The 20,232-nt window shown below is 51.9% G+C and overlaps 1 protein-coding gene across 1 annotated transcript in view; it reads left to right on the top strand.

The window, feature by feature from the left end:
• Nucleotides 1-20,232, top strand: part of Rab6b (RAB6B, member RAS oncogene family) — a 31,933-nt gene extending 11,701 nt beyond the window's left edge. The window contains exons 2-7 of the mRNA XM_015487039.2: nucleotides 4,381-4,434; nucleotides 4,617-4,722; nucleotides 6,077-6,188; nucleotides 7,298-7,391; nucleotides 10,223-10,289; nucleotides 15,813-20,232. Coding sequence (XP_015342525.2) covers nucleotides 4,381-4,434; nucleotides 4,617-4,722; nucleotides 6,077-6,188; nucleotides 7,298-7,391; nucleotides 10,223-10,289; nucleotides 15,813-15,877 — 498 coding nt within the window. The 3' untranslated portion in view covers nucleotides 15,878-20,232. The remainder of the gene's footprint in view (nucleotides 1-4,380; nucleotides 4,435-4,616; nucleotides 4,723-6,076; nucleotides 6,189-7,297; nucleotides 7,392-10,222; nucleotides 10,290-15,812) is intronic.

The raw sequence follows: 20,232 nt of genomic DNA on the forward strand, positions 1-20,232 counted from the left end.
CAGAAACTGAAGGGATTTCAGGAAGCAGAGAGAGAGAGAGAGAGAGAATAGCTGAAAAGTCAGCAGCAGGGACTGTGCAGTTAGGGAGATGTGGATTCACCTCCCAGCTTTGGCAACCGCGGACTGTGCGGCCTTGGTTCTGAGTGAGCTTGGCTTCTTCATCTAGGACCAGAATCTTCCTCTGCATAGATATGCCCCTCTGCAGGGAACCTGCTGCTGCCAGATGCCACATTTATTGCAAATGAGTTGTCTGAGAACTCGTTGGGATTCTGATTCCAGACTCAAGCAGACACCCAGAGCTTGGGATGGTGTCTGCCTGAATGGGGCTCAGGAATCTACATGTTTATCCAGCTCCTGATGTGATTGGCTGCAGGCTGAGAATTGCTGACTGGCTGGCCAGAGGCAGAGATTGGCCAGGATGAGATCTTCCCAATTCAGTCAGGATAGTTAAATGAGGGACCTTGGAAGCAACCTGAGGATTTGGAAAGTGACTTTCAGAGAAGCTAGATCTCAAATCCTGAATACCTATTAACCAGGTGGAAGAGTATCCCGAGAAGAGAATGGCACTAGAAAAGGTAAACGGAGTGACTTGGAAGTTCCGAACAGTATCGGTACAAAGTCAAGCTGGGTGTTGAGGCCATCGAAAGCCAAGCAGCAATGGCAAGCCCCGAACAGCTTTGTAGGCCAAACCCAAAGGTTTGGATTATTTCCTAGGGACCAGCAGGGAGCGATGTGGTCGGCTGTGTATTTCAGAAAAACACACTGGTTGCTGTATGAACAATAGTCACAAGAGAAAAGCTCGAAATCCAAGAGGCCAGTCAGGCAGCAAAGTGATTCAGGTAAAAGAGGTTGGTTCAAGGTTTACGTGAAGGCAGTCCTGGTGCAGAGGGAGAGAAGGGGACCCTCGAAGACATTAGGAGGCAAAATAGAAAGTAGTCTCTTGCCTCTGGCTTTCCCTGCTCATGTCCTGTTTGGTTTAAAGTTAACATATATCTCTTGAAAGTCACCCCTCATATCCATTTTTTAAAAGGATTTTTCAAAATATTTTTTAGTTGTAGTTGGACACAATACCTTTTATTTATTTATTTATTTATTTATTTATTTGTGGTGTTGGGGATCGAACCCAGGGCCTCGCACATGCTAGGTGTGCGCTCTACCACTGAGCCCTTTTAAAAGGATTTTTATACTTATTTGTAAGCATTATTTTTCAAGGTCCTGGCCTGCTAATCCAACATTTGGTCATCTAGGAGTCTGCTTCTGTTGAGGTTTTTTTTTTTCCTTTTGATTATGACTTGAACTTCCTGCTTCTCCACATGTCTAACCCTCTTTTTATTCTTATCATGTTATCTTTTTTTTTTTTTTTTTAAATAATGAATAGTACATTGTGAAGACTCTGGAATTCTAGTATCTTCCTTTAAAGAATATTCAGGTCTATTTGAATAGGCAATTAATGAGGGGATTAATTAAGCTAATCTTTTTCAGGGGGTAGGTACTTACCATGTTGAGACTTTGCAAAGATAGATCTCTTTCTGTTTTTCCCTTAGTCCTCTGGTGTAATACTCAGTCCTGAGATCATGGCCCTCCTTCCAAAGCCAGCTCTTCTGGGGTTCCTAGGAGAAGCCTCAGGTATCCACCAAACCTCTTTGACTTTCTGGGACTGGGTAGTTTCTAAAGCAGGAAAACTGCTGAAATGTAGGATCTACCTTGTTCCTTCAGAGATGGAAACTCCCCCATTGCCTATCTATTTTTCAGTTGCTCTTTATTGCTTGGAAATTGTTTATTTCTTGCATTTTACCAGAGATTAGAGTCGTTAGATACAAGCTACTCAGCCATCATTGAAAGCAGAACTTAGGAAGGTGGTGTCAAACAGAGCTGGTGTCTCAGTTGTACCCAGAGACAATACCTGCACTGTGTTACCTGTCTGCGAAGATGCAGGAAGACCCACAGTGGCTCAGTGACTGGTTGGGCGGAGAATGTGGCCCAAACAGGTGTGAGAAAGTGGACGGTTAAGGGACCAGAGGTTGCTCTAATGCAGCAACTTAGAAGCTGGACTAAAAGGAGGGGCAGATAGGAAGCTGATCTCTTCCAGCCATGGTTTCCTCATTGCCACCTCTTGGCCAGGTCATGGGGAGGTGTAATAGAGATAATGGTACGTGGGTGTTCATCCAGTACCTGGTGTTGATAATTATGGGGGCCACTGAGCTGAGTTTTCCTGGGTTCCAATGCCTCATCATGTCATCTGGCGATTTCTCTACCCTCCCTGGAAGAAAAAAGTAGCTTGTGCATATTTGAGGTAAAACAGGTTTGTCATTGTCACAGTTATCATCAGCAACGTCACCACCTGGCATTTGGGGATCTGCTTCTTCATGGTTCATTGCTCTGTTGGTTAGGGTACGGTGGTCTGTGTCCACAGAAACCCTAAATGATGGTGGCCTAAACAAAAGACAGAGTCTCTGTAACACAACAATCTGGGTGTAAGGAGTCCAGTGCTGCCGAGGCAGTTCCTAGGGCCAGGGAGTCAGGCTCGGTGGGTCTGTCATTTCTCCTCTGTCATCCTCACCTGGATGGGCCATGATGACCCCTCACCACCTGATTGCATTCCAAGCAATGGGAGAGAAAAGGGGGTGGCTGCGGGCATGCCACCCACCGAGGAGCCCCCCCAGTGATATGTACATGACCTTCACATTCTTTGACCACATCTTAGTCACCCAGCAGCAAAGGAATCTTGTGTGGGGCAGCCTCGAGTCGCCCCCACACATCTGGGTGATAGCTGGCAGCCTCCGCCTCAGTCCTGAGCCCAGGCCCCTGGTTTGGATTAAGAGTCACTCCACAGAGGAGCTTGGCACTCCTGGGAGCCCCCCGAGCACTGGTGAGTTGAGAGATTCCTACTTGCTCTGCACATTCCTCCTTAAGGGTAGGAGAAGACAAAGATTCCTGAGTAACATCTACCGTCACACCCCATGAAAGTGTGTGACCCCCACATCCACAAGCTCTCGTCGGTCAGGCTTGCCCCCAGTGACCATGCCAGGCAGGACACGATGCTGGAAGAGCCCAGTGTTGCCAGGGTTCATCACTGGGCTCACAGCCCTGCCGCTGATTGGCATGGTCCCACAGACACATGCTTTAACTTCCCTGGCCTGTCCTTTTATCCTCAAATAAGGGATGGGGCGAGGCTGTGTCTGTGGTGTGTGCCTGTCCCCATGTTCCAGAGTCGTCTGTTCTAGAGGGTTGAGCAGTACTCTGTACCTTGGTGTTCCAGCAGCCTTCCGTGCTTTGTGGACTGAGTTTGGGGTGGCATCGTGCACACCTGCTCATGCACACTGGTGCACACCCATGCCATCAGCCTTCGGGCCTCGGGTTCCCCTTGGTTCTGTTTTTCATAGTCAGTAGTCACTGCATAGTTTTCCATGCAGTGAAACACATTTCTTAAACTTATTTTTATTTCAGAAGACTTTGTTTTAAATTTCAGAACTTTTTGTAGAAAATAGAAAAATAGCCAGGCATGGTGGCACACACACCTTTAATCCCAGAGGCTTGGGAGGCTAAGGCAGGAGGATCACAAGTTCAAAGCCAGCCTCAGCAACTCAGCAAGACCCTGTCTCTAAATAAAATATAAAAAAGGGCTGGGGATGTGGCTCAGTGGTTAAGCACCCCTGGGTTCAATCCCCAGTCCAAAAAAAGAAAAATACATAATGAAGGAATCACAAAAGATACCCATAATGTTCTTATATAGACACTGGTATGAAGTGCATCCGATTTACTTCAGTGTCTGAGAAAACATGAAAAATATTCATGTATCTACTTCAGTTAATCGAATTGGGATCACACTACACACGATGTTTTATAGTGTGCGGCTTCTCACTCGATAATTTGCTTCCCCAGATCCTTAAGGATTTTTCAAGAACATGATTTTTAATGGCTGCCTATGATTCTCATCCCTGTCCTTAGTCAAGGACCCGGATGTCCAGGCCGTGTCTGAGTCTTTGTCATTATTAATTACGCAGCAGTGATACCTCCGTTTCACACTGACAGCTTCCCTTAGCTCCTACTCATGGGTACTGGGTGCAGGTGAGGCCAGAGTGGGTTGGTGGCCTGCACAAGGCCACACAGCAAGGGAGTGGCAGGTCCTGGCTCTCTGGTTGCAAGGCTGGCTGCCCCTTACAGGTGTCAGGATAGGAGAGGCACAGGTGTGACACGGGGTGCTGGTAACTATCAGCTCTCATTTTGTTGGCTTGAGGAGAAAGGAGCCAGTGGACGGAGACTTTCCTGGATGGTTGGCAGTGCCCCCCTCTATCTGCCATGCCATTGCCTGGGGACCCTGCACTTTTGTTTTTTTGCTGGAGACCTTTCTGTCTTGACCTTTCCATGCTTTTCTAACAGGCAACCATCGGGATCGACTTCTTGTCAAAAACCATGTACTTGGAGGACCGCACGGTGAGCACCTGATTTTAAATCTGGGAGGACAGGAAGGTTTCCGTGGGCTTATCTCCTGGGACCCCAGAGCCTGTGCCAAGCCTGGCGGCACGAGCCTGGCAGTGCCAGAATCACAGAGCCTGGGCCCCAGGCTGGTCAAGGACCTCGCTGGCCCCCTCACCCCTGTACCCCTCTCCGTGCAGGTGCGACTGCAGCTCTGGGACACAGCCGGCCAGGAGCGGTTCCGCAGCCTGATCCCCAGCTACATCCGGGACTCCACTGTGGCCGTGGTGGTGTACGACATCACAAGTGAGTGAAGGTCTATGCTCCATGGAGGGAGGCTCTCGGAGGACCCAGGGCCCGGGAGTGACCCTCGCCGGCCAGGTGTGTGTGCTTGTACACACACCTGTGCTTGAGCCCTGAATGCAGGAAGGCAGAGGCCCGGGTTGGGTGTGAGTTGCTTTCCACTGTCCCACACACACCTGTGACAGACCTGGACTGGGCTGGTTAGTCCTGCTTGGAGCAGGGTCCTGGGGGTCTGGGGAGCAGATGCTCACGAGGCTGGCCCTGCTCCAGCCCCTCTCACCCTTCCTTGCCCTGGATGATGTCTGGGTATGTTCATCAGGGTGGGAGAAGACAATGGCCTGTGCCAACCCAGACCCAGCAGGCAGGATCTGTCACTGGGGTCTCAGCACCTCACAGGGCAGCCAAGGAGCCTTGGGAACCCCGGGGCTGGCAGCCCTGCTCACCCATTGTGCTCTGTGTCCCAAGCAGGCATTCTCAAGGCCTGCACAACCCTGAGAGAGAGTCGGGGACTGCAGTGGGGGCTGACATAGAGCCAGAGCTGCCTGGGCCTGTAAAATGGAAGCCCATGGTCGTGATTATGCTTAAGGTGGGAAGTCACACATGTGCCCCAGCTCTGCCTGTCCCTTAGTCCACCCACCACTTTCCCTGAGTGCAGGTAGGAGCTGGGTCTCCGAGGACCTGGGCCCACATGGCCTGATCCCCAGCAGAAGGGAGACCAGGCTGCAGGGAATGGGGGCTTGCCAGGCCAGGCTGCCTCCCCTGCAACAGGAATGTGGACTGCCGAGTGGCAGACACCACCCAGTGACCTGGGAGTGACCTCCCCATGAGGACGGTCACGTCTGCTGAGAGAGACCAGGCTGCCCAGAAACAGCCCTGCTCTCTGGCTGACCGAGTGCTCCTGGCCCTGGGTTGCCTTCCTAGCCCCTTTGCCTACAGAGTCTGGGGTTCTCCTCACCTGCCTGTCCTCTCCCAAGCTGCCGTACACTCCCTCTGGGGAGGCCACTCTGTAGGGCGCTCCTTCCCTGGGGGCTGAGTGTCCGCTTCCAGCCCCTCCCTGCTTCCAGGCTCAGTGGAGTCCGTGCACCCATTTCTCACATTTTATTCGGAACCCCAAAGTCAGGTCTCATGATGGCTTCTAAAGGCATTATTTCATGTGGAACTCGAGACGGTGGCTTTCTAGGTAAGGCCACTCCTCTCCCAAAAGGGTGGCTGAGCCGTTCAAGGGGCTCCCCAGGTCTCAGTTTCCCAGTGGACTGGTCTGCGTGGGCTGTGCTTTCCCTCTTCATAGGTGTCTAAGCCACTCCTGGCCTCTCTGAGGGCTGGTTCTCATCTCCACTGTCCCCCTTTCTGCCTCCAGACCTCAACTCCTTCCAACAGACCTCTAAGTGGATCGATGACGTCAGGACAGAGAGGGGCAGTGATGTGATCATCATGCTGGTGGGCAACAAGACGGACCTGGCTGACAAGAGGTGGGTACCGGGGCACAGAGGTGCAGAGGCTGGCGAGACAGGCCTGCCCTTTGCTCCTGGGTAACTGCTCTGGACCAGGAACTCGGGGATGCATGGATGGCAAGTGTGTCCTTCTGACCTGTCCCTGGGCCCAGGAGTTTTAGGCACACTTGGAAGTACCCTTTCCAACCATGGGTGTGTGATTTCTGAAGCTGCCATCTTCCACTGCCCAGCAGGGCAGGCACTGAGCCATGTGCATCGCCCAGCAGTGTGTGGTCTGGGCCCCCGTCATGGTCACAGCACAGTCCCCTGGTCCCAGGAGCTTCTGCTCATACTGTGTAGGTCTGCCGCTGTGAGAAGCCTGCACTGGTGCGTAGGGTGTGAACACCCTGCTCTAGACGTGAGCCTGCAGCCTGTCGGCAGAACAAGCCTAATCCCCAGCCTGCTTGGCCTGGCTTGCTGTGTGTGGTCTGGGGAGACGCTTCTGTGGGAGAGGTGTCTCTGTGCCCTCCAGTATGCCGGCTGACTTAGGTGTCCTTTACACACATTTGTCCACTTATTGTACCTGACCCCAACCCAGACAGATAAAACCACAGGTCATAGACTCCAGCAAGGTGCCTGGGCCTCTTGCAATGTGACCAGTGCGTGCCTTCCTGGAGTCCTGTGTCACATGGGGAAAATGGGCTCTAATGCTTGCTCCTTTGCTATGAAGCTCTGTGGCCTTGGGGGAGCCACTTTCAACCTTGGCATTTGCATTTGGAAATGGGGGCTGATGATGTCACCCAGGGCAGCTTGTAGCTGGAAGCTCTTCACAAACAGGCTCTTGAACTAGTGAGAGTTGGGAAAGGCCGGTGGGTGATAGGCCTGCTCCTGAGCTCAGAAGACACCGTGGAAGGAGCAGGGAAAGGGGCTGGTGTGCTCTGTGCCCTGGGCCCTCTTCACCCTGGAGAGACTGGGATTGGCTTGGTCCTTGGACGGACCCCTGTGCTCGTAGCCTGTCTTCTGCTCACCAAGGGCCCTGGTAGCTCCCTTTGCCCTGCCAGGTGACCCCTCCCAGCCCAGGTTCCTCTGGTTCTGCCAGGGGCCGCTCCTCTATGGAACTGATTTTCCCCTCATCCCCTCTTCTCCAGGCAGATAACCATCGAGGAAGGGGAGCAGCGCGCCAAAGAACTGAGTGTCATGTTCATCGAGACCAGTGCAAAGACTGGCTACAACGTGAAGCAGGTGAGGACACACCTGTGCCAGCCCCAGCACAGCTGGCCAGGAGGCCCACCCGGGGCTTCTGGGGGTGCTGAGCCTCAGGTTGCGACTGCCCTGCCCTTAGAGCCTGGTCCAGGGCTCAAGGTCACCAACAAAACACCCATAAACCTGTGCAGTGGGGGAGGAAGCTGACTTCCTGTGGGGTAGAGCATGTGAGGGGGACAGAGCACTCACTTCAGGAGCCATTTGGATACTGCCGGTCACCAGCCACCAGAGCAGTGACCAGTCTTGGGCCCCTGTAGCAGGCTGTACAGTGTCCAGCACTGACTCCCAGGTGACTGCAGGAAGCCAGGGTTCCTAGCCTCTTACCTCACTTGGGAGGAGCACTGCCAGACATCTTGGGTTCCTGCCTTGTATCCATCAAGTGCTCAGCACCTTGGAGGGCAACTTGGACTTGGAGCAAGGAGCCCATCGCCCATGGTGGAGGGAAAGGAGGTGGAGTTAGGGCTGAGCCGAGGAGCAGCGACTCTTACCCTGGATCCACAGAACCCAAGGAGTGCCCAAGAGAGAATTCAGCAGTCGGCAGGCCTGGGCTCGAGATAATCCCACCTGTGCCGTCTCTGACCTCTAAATTACTGTAGCACGTCCTTCGGCGATGAATGCAGGCAACCAGGTTCGGTAACATTAGCAGGAATCTGTGACTCCTTCTCCCCCTCAGGAATCACGGGTGTTTTGTTATGGCCTCAGAGTGTGGCAGGTGTCCCGGACTTTACATGCATGGCTACATTAACATCGTAGTAGTTATTAGGGCTACGGCTAGTTCCTGCAGTTTAATATGTTCACAAGGAAGCACAAGTGTCGCTACGTCACAAATTTGTTTCTTCCTAAATATTTTAGAACTATTTCATTCAGTACCAAATGGTCTCCTCTATAAACCTATGAACTTGGTTTTGTACCTTAGGAGGGCGTCCGTAGGCTTTACCAGGCTGCTGGAGGAGGCCTGGGCTCAAGCCAAGGGGGGGAGCCTTGCCTTCCAGGACCAGGGGGCCTTGGCAAGGTGGCGGCACTCAGAGGCTTGGCAGCAGGGCGCCTGCGGTGGGTCGGGGGATGCTGAGGAACCTGGCTGGTGTCCCTTTTGCACCTTCAGCCCCAGCATCGCCTGGGAACATGAGGCAAGCTACAGATGGCCTTCTGGATACAGTGAGTGCCATCCATGCGGGCAGTGCTGGTGGTAGTGGAGGAGGAGGGGCCAGAGGAGCAGGAAGAGACAGTGGGAGGGGCACTGTGATGACCTGAGGGAGGACACAGATCTCCCGGGATCTCAGATGGCTTTGTTCATCCCCACCCCCTTCTCAGTCTCCATCCGTGACAGGTGTAAAGTGAGAACTGTCATGGTGTCCCCTGGAGGAGGAAGCATGCCCTGGGGACACACAGGGGAGCCTGGGCTGTTGCTCCTTATGGGTCCTGATGAAAAGTCATGGGCACAGTGGAGCAGAGGGCAGGGCCAGGCCGACCTTAGAGAAGGGGGCAGCTGCCCAGCCTTCTGGGTCAGGGAGACATTGATGCCCCCACTGCACCCAGAATGCTCTGCAACCCAGGTAGCAGGAGGTCCCTTCAAACCCTGTGTGGTTCAGGGAAGGAGTTCCTGCAGTGCAGACTGTGCACGCTCAATGAGAACATATCTGCTCACAGAGACCCACCCCCACCCCAAGAGCATCCTCCTTGGCCATTGGCAGAAGCTATCATCCATCCAATAATCGGCAGAGTGGGGCTACCTACACAAGGCCATGAAGAACGCTCACAAGGGGAGACCCAGGCTTGCCCACTTGTCCTAGCCCTCTACAGGCAGGGTCCCACACCCTGCAGGGCCCACCAGCGGCTTCCTCACTTGGGCCCTCACCTTGTCACCCAGCCTGGCCTGAGACCTGAATAAGACTCGCTCTGTCTTCTGAGATCTCATGCAGTGGTTTTCAGCCCAGAGCCCACTGAGTTCCTGCAACTAGCATTTGTGGAAAGAAGGGGAATGTTTACGTGTTAGTCTGTTTGAGGTACTGTAACAAACTGCCATAGAGTGGGTGACTTTATATAAGTAACAGAATTTTTTTTTCTCAGAGTTTTGGGGGCCACAAGTCCAAAATGGAGGTGTGGCAGATTCAGTGTCTGGTGAGGGCCTGTTTCCTCACAGATGGTACCTTCTAACTGTATCCTCACATGGAAGGGACAAGCACGGTCCCTCGGGCCTCTTTTAAGACTCTGCCCTCATGACCGATCACCTCCGGAAAGGCCCCACCTCTTAATACTGTCACATGGGGAAATAGGTGTCAGCATTTGAGGTTGGGAGGACATAAGCATCAGACCACTGCACTCCCACCTGCCAAGCCCCGCCCCAACACACTCACACACACACACACACATTCACACACAGAAGCAGTACATGCACACACAAACACCCAACACTCACCCACACTTACAAAAACACACAGAACCCCACACATTCACTCCCTCATTTGCTTATATAGACATACACACACACACAGTATGCATATCACACCCACACCTACACACACATCCAAACAGACCTCAGTGCTTGCTGTGTTCACACTCACCATGACCCTCACTGTGACTGAGGCCCTAGCTCCCAGCCGAGCTGCCTCTGAGCCATGGGTCACAGGTCCCCAAGGAAGAGGGTCACTTGTCTCAAGGGAAAGTGGGAAGCTGGTTTCCCACACCCAGTGCCCACGAGGGCGGTGGACAGAAGCCCACCCAAGGGCCTGACTGTGGGAGCCCAGCTCAGTGCTGAGCCAGCGTAGGTGGGGGCAGCCCTGGGGCTCACCCTGATCTCCCTGTCTCTGCAGCTCTTCCGACGTGTGGCATCGGCTCTGCCCGGCATGGAGAATGTCCAGGAGAAGAGCAAAGAGGGGAGTATCCTTTTCCTTTGACAAGTGAGTGAAAAGATGAGCCCGAGAAACCTTTTCTCTGAATAATATTTTCCTGCAGCAGAGAAGCTCTTGCTGGGCCTCCACGCAGCCTCCCTGGACTGCTGGGGCCACCTGTGCCCAGGGACAGGGCTGAGCCCCATGGTCTTTGAGCCCTAGCCAGCTCTAGCCGTCGATGCCATCTTCTTCCACAGCGGTGTGGGAAGACCTTTCAAAGGGGTGTGTAAGCAGGATGGTGAGGGGCGGGGAGCAAGAAGAGGTGGCTGTTCCTTCTTTATCTGAACACCCATGTGTGTCTCATGGGTACAGGTGGCCTCTCCACCGCAGAGGTGGCTTCCGAACACTGAGCCTGTGGGTTCATGCTACTCCACATGAGACAAGTCCCCCACCTGAGGCCCCTTCCATGTCCTGTGCCCTGGCTTGCACAGCCCCCACCTCCCCATTGCTCTATGGAACAGGGTTATACACCACTCACATAGTCCAACCCAAACCTGGGCCGACACCTACATGCTGACATTGAGGTTCAGAGAGGTAGCCTGGTTTGCCTAAAGTCACACAGCATGTAAGTTGTGGAGTTAGGATTCATACTCCAGCTTGCTTCCTCCATATCCAGTTCTGTTCCATTCTAAAACACCTTCCCTCAAGGATCAGATGAGAGTGGCTTTGGTAGGTGAGGGCATTACCCACAGACTGCCCTTCCTTGCACCTAGTCAGATGCTCCAGTTCAAGTTAGCCACTAGAGACTGGACACTCATGCCCCAGCCTGCACCCTTCAGAACAGAATGTGTCTCCTCAGAGCAGCTTCCCAGCATCCTCCACTCGTCCCTATAGGTCCTCAAGGGTAGAAACCCGTGACAGGTCAGAGAAGGATGCCAGAGAGGCCAAAGGGCCCCTTCTAGCTGAAGAGGGTTGAAACAAAAGAAATGAATAACTTGATGCTAGAAACCAGAGGTGACACCCCTCTGCCTGATGCAGCCCAGTGCCAGGGTGGGGGCGGGGAGGCTACAGCCAGGGGAAGCCTGAGACAGGCTGTAGGGACAGTTGGCCCTCCAGCCTCCTCAAGGGACTCTCAGAGTAGTCTTGAGACCCAGGGAGCATGTGCCTCACCGAACCCAGAGGATGCCCAGTGGCCAAAGGGAGTGTCACCTGATTGTCCGTGGTGAGACTCCAGTTCCAGGTGAGGAAGCGTGTTGGGGCACCTCACAGTGCCCTCAGCAGAGCTGGCTGCATGTCTCGGGGCACAGCCCATGGTGTCACCGGGCGGGGGCTCCTGTGATGTGCCAGAACATACTGAAGGCAACCTGCGGGGCAGGATGAGAGAGGACCAAGGGCAGGAGGAGACGAGATGCAATGAGGAGCGGGTTGCAGACAGCCCGCTTCACGTCCTGCCCACTCTGAAGACCACAGCAAACTGGTCAGGGTGAGTGTTTCATTCACATTCTCCCAGGGTCCAAGTTCAGGGTTCCAATTAGCACATTGTCACTGTCTCACCCAGCTGCAGGTGACCTCTGGGCCCTTGGGGAGAAAGAACACAGGGCAGATAGCAAGCAGATGGCACAGGACTATGTAGTCTCTGATCCTTTTCTAGCAGATACAGTCCCATCCTCTCTCTGCCTAGGAGCCCTCTGGCTGGGGCCTGATATGAGGAAGGGGCTGGAACAGCCTAGAGCAGACCCCCTAGATCCTGAAAGGGACCAGGTGGTTCAGCCAGGGTGGTGGCCTGGCACTTATGTTTACTGATGGCTCAAACCCAGGTGTTTGGGAGCTATGTTCTTGGAAGTCGTGTTGGAACTGTATTCAGCATGAAGAGCAAGGACACAGAGGTTCTGCTTTGTGACATATGCAAAGTTCATACTCACCCTCACTTGGCTCAGGGCATGGCGGGCCTGTCTGCTGCTTCCAGGTCCACATGAAGGGCTACTGGGCCTCATCTTCACACCCAAGATAGGGTGCTTCCCCCAGGGCTGCCCTGCTGGCCCTTCTGCCCAGCAGCCCACCCCCACTCATCCTCTGCTTTCTCAACTAAGTGGGACCGAGGGGCCACAAAGTGGTTAAGCCTCAAGCCCCTCGCTGGGTCTGCGTACGCAAGGCTCCCTCTCCTGCTTTCTGCCCAAACAGCATGTCTCTGTGTATGGGTCCTGGGCTCTTTCTGAATAAGGCTGGCGTTTGCAAAGTAACTTGGGTACCTCATGAAGTGGTCCTAAGGGGACAGGACAGTCATGCCCCAAGCAGGGAAGAGCAGGCCCAAGGCCTCCCATTTGGTCAGTTGATGGCTGGGACCAATTCCAAACACTTGCATCCTGCCATCCTTATACTCTCAAACAGAGCACAAGCATAGCTGACACCCCAGACAGAGAGGTGTGGCAACCTTAGAGAACCTGGAATGGGGGACACATGCCCGGCAGGTTGGGGCAAGATTGTAACTGGCCGTCTGGGTCCACCCATCGCTATCCCAAGGACCAGAGGGAAGAGGAAGTGTGCCCTGAATGTGGTCTGTGATGAGCCATACTTGAGCCAGAGGAACAGGGGGGCTCTCTGGGCTTTGCCTGCAAGAAGGCACATAACAAGCCTCTTGAGGCTTATGGTCAACTTCCACGAGGGGCTTCCTCTTGTGGGGATCATGTAGACACAGGTCCACTCATTCTTGCCCATCCTTTTCACTCAGCAGGCACTGTATTGCACTGGTATGTGGCATTACAAGAAAGAGGTGACATTAAGTGACAAGCGTATATGTGGAATCTCTGGCAGATGATCTAAACCTGTACTTGCCAATACTGATGCCACCCGTGGCTGTACACATTTAGTTAAAGTTGGATCCAGTTTGAAGTTCAGTTCCTCACTTCACTAGCCTTGGTTGCTGTGTTGCTGATGGCTGCCATGTGGGACGGTCAGACGTAGAACATGTCCACTCTTGCAAACCGTTCTTCTGAACAGTGCTGTTCTGGGCCTGTCTGTAGAATCCGTTCCCCAGGTGTCTGTGCATTGGGACTCTCCCAGGGAACTCGCTCAAAGTCTACACCCTGAGCCCATCCCCGGATCTACTGAGGTGGGGCCCAGGGAGATGTATTTTTAGCAAGTTTCCCAGGAGACGTTTGATGCAGTCCACTTGGGAACTGCCGCTGTGCAGTGTACAAAAGCCCTCTGAGTCCCGCAGCACTGGAGAAGGTTTATTTTTAATGGCAGTCAGGTAGCTTTCATATTGGACAGAAATTAATGCTGTAACTAGGACCAAGCTTTCAGCTAGATCCAGTGGTTCTCAAGCCGAAAATATTCCCCGCTTCCCCACAGAGGACATTTGGCAACATTTCTAAACATTTTTGGCTGTCGAAAGTTGGGGGAAAGAGAAAAATGTTACTGGCATCTCGTGGTTAGAGGGCATGCACAGGATGGCACCCACAGTGGACATGAGGGTGAAAACCTAGTGCAAGAGGACCGTGGCACAGCTGGGTCATTCAAAAATGGAACTCTGGGCTGGGGATGTAGCTCAGCAGCAGGGCTTGTGCTTAAGATGTGCAAGGCCCTCGGTTCCATTCTCAGCAGCAACAAATGAATGAATAAGAACATAACTCTATGGTCAGATGGCCTTGGTGTGCACCAGGCTCCTCCGTCCCCCGTCCCCTGGCTGGACAGTCATGTTTTACTGCACGGCCTGAAGTCTGATGTTGAAGTGCGGCAGCGCCTTAGTGGGGCCTAGCCTAGTGCCCAGCACAGAGTAGGTGCTCAGTTTTACCTGGAAAAGCTCCTCAGAGGAGGCAACAAATGCAGGAGCCCTGAACAAAGGAGGAGGACACTTTGTCCAGGCGGAGCAGGCGAGGGAGTCTGGGTATGGGGGAAAAAACAGTCTGTGCACGGGAAGGAAGGGGAGCAGAGGTCATGTTTGCAGGGGGAGGATCTGACTGCCAAGCCTGTGGGATCAATGACAGGGGATGAGCCAGAGGCCACTCATCAACCGTCACACCAGAACTGGCTTTGGGAAGGCACCGTGCTGAGAAAAGGCTGGGTAGGCTCCGAGGGGGCTCCTGGAGATCAGGAGAATCCAGTGAGGCTGATGCCTGGGCCAGCAGTGCAGAGGGGGTCTGGGATCAGCAGAGGCCACAGAACCACAGGTGGCAGAGAGCAGCAGAGAGGCTAGGTTGTTGGTTTTTTTATTTTTTTTTTTTAAGTGATTTTATTTATTTATTTATTTTATTTATATTTTATTCTATTTCTCTGCAATACTGAGGATCTAACCCTGGGCCTTGAGCATGCTAGGCAAGTACCTTATCACTGAGCTATACCCCAAGCCCAACAGCAGGGCCTTCTTGGCTGTGGGTTTGTTAAAACAATAGGGAGCAGAAAAGTAGGACTGCCTGATGGGGGTGGAGAGGATGAAGCGGGGCAGTGGAAGGCAGGCGGTCGCTTATGACCTGTTGACCATTTTGTTTGTATTCTGCCATGGAATAGAGAGTATGTCTGTGTTCACGTACCTGCATACATACACAGGAACAAGATAGGACTGTGTGTACACACACACACAGGAAAGTGGGAGATGAAGGCATACTTAAAATACCTGTCACAGCTGAGCAGTTGTTCGAGGTGGCAGTATTGATTCTGAGCTTCCTAACAGCCAAGGAGCAACAATGTGATCTTCAGGACACACATGGCTTTTCATGATACTTTAAGCATAAGAATCTCTCCTGTTGTCCTCAAACAGGGGACACAAAAACCTCCCCAGGATGCTAGCAATGAGTGATAAGCAGGACTTGTGATCCCCCCACGCCCCACCCCCACCCCCATTGCAGTTCTACAGGAACTAGAGCCCATCTGGGCCTGTGCCAGTGGTGCACACCTTTAATTCTAGGAGGAATCTCAATTCAAGGCCAGCATCAGCAATTTAGGGAGGTTCTAACTTAGTGAGATCCTGTCTCAAAAAATAGAAAGGGCTGGGGATGTGGCTCAGTGGTAAAGCACCCCTGGATTCAATCCCCATTACCAAAACACAAAACAAAAAATCCTCACTAAAACCCAGCCCAAGAAGAGTGATCCTGTTGTGGTACCGAGGGCTTGGTCAGCCATAATTAGAAGATCTAAATAATGAAAGTCTCTGGTTTATTCCTCCTGGTGAGAAGAGGAAGGAACAACCTGGTTGTGTTTTGAACCTCTTCCTCTGGTGCTGATAAGTGCTACTTGGGCCCACGGTCCCTAAGGGCACCGAAGGAAAGGGCTGGAGAGGGGGCCATGTTTAGATCCAGTGGGTATGGCCTCCCACATTAGCCACCTGGGAATCTAAGTGACCTGCTCTGACAAGCGTGCAGGCTCAGTGCCCCTGCTGCCCACCAGGGCAGGGCCGCGCTCTCCTGTGCTCTCGTGTGAGCATTCGGGCCTGTCTGGTGATGGAGCTGATAGGTAGGACAGGGACTCCTGGCCTGTGTGCCAGTGATGTCACAGCCCAGGACAAGCTGTGCTCTGGATGGACAGGGCCTGCAGGGCTCTCAGCGAGAGTCATCTTCCTTAGCCGGCACCCCTGCAGTGATCGACATCAAGCTGGACAAACCCCAGGAGCCCCCGGCCAGCGAGGGCGGCTGTTCCTGCTAATGTGGAGCCTGACCTCGGCTTCCTCCGACACTACTCGCTTGTTGTGTTGCTTCCTATTGGTTAGCTTCCTATGGGGGTGGGGAATGAGTTCATCAAGATGGGAGGACTTTTCTTTTCTCTCTGTCTCTAGGAGTAGGGTGGGATGGGGAGGGAGGCTGGGCATCAGGGATCACATCACTCTTAACAGCTGTTACTCAAACGACTATTTTTTGGTTTGGTTGTAATATATTGTACTTTATTAAGATTGCCAAAAACTGTTAAAATTAAAAAAAAAATTTAAATCATGTGTATACAACTTTTTGCCAGATAAAAATGTAGTCATTTTTATTTGAAAGATGTGCTTTTTGGTTTTGTATATTTGTAAACTTATAGAAAACCTTTTCCACACACCTCCTCCTTCCTGTTCTCTTTGAACTGTCCAACACCTCTGCCTTCCTCCCCTCCCCAGCCCAGTAAATTAAAACGATTAACTGAGTAACTTAATTAGGCTCCAGTCCCGGGCCATACAGCCCAGACCAACCAGGCCCCACATGGTTAAATCAAACATTGGTTGAACCAAACAGCCTCCAGAGAGGCTCGGGCCTTCCGTGGGCAGCGAGGGGCATGAGCAGGGCCCTGAGCTGAAAAGAAAGGCTGTGGACCATAGGGAGGCCAGGCAGCCCCCCCAGGAACTGCTTCTGCCTCCCCTTTTCCTACCCTCAAAAGCCTCAAGGGGGCAAAGGGCACAGGAAACCTTGTGTGTTCTGTGCCCACTCAGTGACCAGTAAAGCAAGAGGCCATCGGAAGGACGGGGTGCTGTTGGCAACTGTGGGCTGAGATGGTGTGGTTTATAGACCGGGGCACCCTGTATAGTTCTGGAATGTTCTAACCAGCCTGTCAACCAGCACATAAAGCTGGGTTGACTTAGAAACTCAGTGTGTGACTCCGGGTGGCGTACCACCCTGGAGCCCTCCTCCCAACAGTCAGGGAGGCTGATAGGGCCTGTACTGAATGCCGATGGTCCATCTGTTATTGGGTGAGGAAGGCGATTGGTAGAAACACCTTGAGAGAGACATGTTCTCAGACCCTCAGTTGCTAATACAGCTGAGTGTTGTTCTTAAAAAAACAAAAAAACAAAAAAAACCAATTTCTTCATGTTTTCACCCCACTGGCATGGTACAGTTGAAATCTTTGTGCACGTACCTTTGTGGATATTGTGGCTGCACTGTGGGCACCTGAGGATAGGATCAAGGTAAACACTCCAGAAGGCTGCCTAGGGTACTGGGACCTGCCCCCAGAGAGCCATTCTCACCATTCTGACTCATTCCTGAGAATGGCTTAGACCTGAGAACCTGTAAAGTCTTGGAAGAAAACTTTCTCTTTGTAACTCACTCGGCTGGCACTCCAAATTGACCCAGACTTACCACTGCCCCCCCCAGCCTGCACGATGCCAGGTATTGGGCGGTGGTGACTCAGAATAACCCCTCTCCCACCCAGCTGGCATTGGCTCCCTCCAGTCTACTGATAGACATGTCCTAGATGGGCTAAATGACCTTCTGAGGTGTACAGGGTGAATTCCTCCAAAGGCAGAACTCCAACAAGGTTTTTTTGGAATTCTGGAATTTCTCAGAAACTACTCCAAAATGGCAGCCAGCAGGTGTCAGGGCTGATTTTTGTGTAGTGGGTCTGCCACACACCATCAGCCCAAGAGCTGATCTTAAGAGAGGAATCTATCTTCAGGTGAAGAGGAAGCAGGATCCCAGTGGGCACCTCTTCTGGAGGGCAAGGACCAATGTATGAGTGTAACTCAAATGTCACGTGTTTAGTTTTTATATGTGTGTACATAATTATATATATAGATAGACTTGTGTATACACCTTCCACAGACACATCCTCACACAGAGATACATGTGATCAATGTATATTCTTGTCTTTCCTGCTCTCAAGTTGGAACTTGCATTGTGATAAAAGTTTTGGAAATTCAAAAGTACTGCGACGTGTTGAAATAATATTCAATATTGTCAAATAATCTGTGATTGTCTTGCCATCAATAAAAATAATGCATAGATGTGTTAAAACTACAGGCAAAAATAGCCCAAGGGAATATCTCCACCACCTCTCTATGTACTTACATTCAGGGGGCACGTGCCTGCGTGGGCCAAGGTTTCCCTACTTCCCCGCCATGGGCACACCCCCAAGTGGTGCTTGTTGGAAGAGTGCTTTCTTACCTTGTGAGAATCTATGGGAGTCTACATTACAGCATCTGGCCTGGCTGGCAGTGAGGACAGTCACTTTGGGCCTCTAGGACAGCTCCGTTGACAGGGATTTGCACTGGGTCTTGGTGAATGAATATATGGTGGGTTTTAGTTTTCTTGGCACTCAAGGGTAGCTTTACTTAAAATATCCTATAAAACAAAGTAGATACTCAGTTCTCTTCTCATGTGCACACAATCCAAGGCACCATGATGTTTCCCATCATGACACAGAGGAGCAGATGGCATAGAGAATGGCAGATACCATTTGGATTGACATTTGGAGTCCTGCTTTTCCTAGACTGCACACAACGTCCTCTCTTGAGTTCAGGCTTTTCCCTGAGCCTGTGGCCTCTGAAGGTAAGGGCAATTGTCCCTTCTCATCCTCCCACCCCAGTGGGCCTTGCCATTCCATGACCCAGTCATTCTCAACCTGATGCCACCCTGCTCTCCCTAGGGTCTGTAATGGTAACCAGACCTCTTTCACAGAAATGGGTTGGCTCCTTGGCTGTCATCTTGAGTCGGTGCCATTACTATCCATTTGCTTGAGGGAGGATCTTGTCTCAGAATTAAGGTTTAACAATAAATGGCCAGGTCCTCTTGAAGATGATGTCATGAACTTGCTTTGAAATCCGCAGTGAGACTCCACATCTTTGCTGAATCAACACTGGTTAGCAGAGGACGAAGCCTAGGGTTCCTTTTAGGACATGATCTCAGTTTAGTCATTCAGCTCCTCTCCCCAAAGCCTAGAGCTGACCTGGCATTTGGGCAGGAGCCTCTTCTTTTAGCCCACTTTCTCTTTAGGGGACTCAAAGAAAAGTTGTCAGTAAAGCGCCTATTCCACACCAAAACAAGGCATCAGAAAAGTCAAGATCAAAAAAAGCAGATGGCTTATTTACAAAGGCACGTATGCACCAGCAGGAAGGCGGGACCTCAGTATCTGGAGCGCTGTGTGCAGTTGTGTGATCCCAGGTTAAAATCTGCTTGGTGGCTAGAGGCCTTCTGCCATCACTATCCCCACTGTTTCTGTCACCATACTGCAGTGTTCCCAGGCCCAAGGAAAGCAATGGATAGGTAAGTTCTAGTGTCTCAGGAAACAGAAACAAGAATTGAAAGTGGTAGCCAAGTGCAGACATATCTAGGGTGCAGCGTCTCTATTATCCAGTGGCTAACCAGTGCCAGGAGCCCCTATCTTCAAGTAACAGATGTGACAAAGGAATGCCACCACTGGCTTTGGTGTCCTACAGATAGAGCAGCCTCATTCCTTCACAGATGAAAGCAGGTGAGGATGTCAGGACTGGAGACCAGGTCACTGAGGACTGCAAATAGTCAGAGCCATGTGAGGGGCAGCTGAACAGATGTATGTGTGTGCACTGACTAGAGTGTTGTGTGCTAGTTTCCAAACTACCTCTCCCCAAAGAATGTGAGGCACCGTCACCTTGCCACAGCAGCATAAGGCAGAGATCCCATAACCCTTCCTGTTCTGCAGGCGGAGAATAAGACCAAGAGGGTGACTTGATCACCCAGCAAGTCAGGATGATCTGAACCAAGGTGTTGCCATTCTTTATCCATCACCAACCTGTGTGTGTCCCTCAGGCCACCTCTGCTTTGTGGTTAGGATGTAAGATTCTTCCCAGTGTATCTCAGTGAGATAGGAGAAAATACAGATATTATTTGGGGTCCCCAAGTCTACTTAGATCATCTGGGGTGACCACAGACATCAGGGCACCCTTTGAATTTCTGCTTGACATCAACTATTTTGGTATTCCCGAGTCTTGAGACCTCAGTGTGCAGCCTCCCTGGACTCCAGACCTTCCCATTAGGGTATGGTTTATCAACAAAACCTGGCAGTGGGGCGTTGGCTGTTTCCTTCATGAGGTGGGAAATCTCCACAGTGTCGAAGGCCAGCCTACATCTTGTGGTGTATGTTGACTCCCCAGCTCACTTTCCCCTCTCCCCTCCCTTTAAAGCGATCTGCTGTGAGGAGCACAGAGGGTGGCCTTTCCATCTGTTACGGGCTCAGAAGGCATAGCGGCCATATTGACTTTACATTAAACTGTGTAAAATGTGGAAAAGACTCAGCATGTTGGTCAAACAATAAACTGTCCTAATTCTCAACACAAA

This window comes from Marmota marmota, unplaced genomic scaffold (assembly GCF_001458135.2).
Source record: "Marmota marmota marmota unplaced genomic scaffold, marMar, whole genome shotgun sequence".
Classification (NCBI taxonomy): domain Eukaryota; kingdom Metazoa; phylum Chordata; class Mammalia; order Rodentia; family Sciuridae; genus Marmota; species Marmota marmota.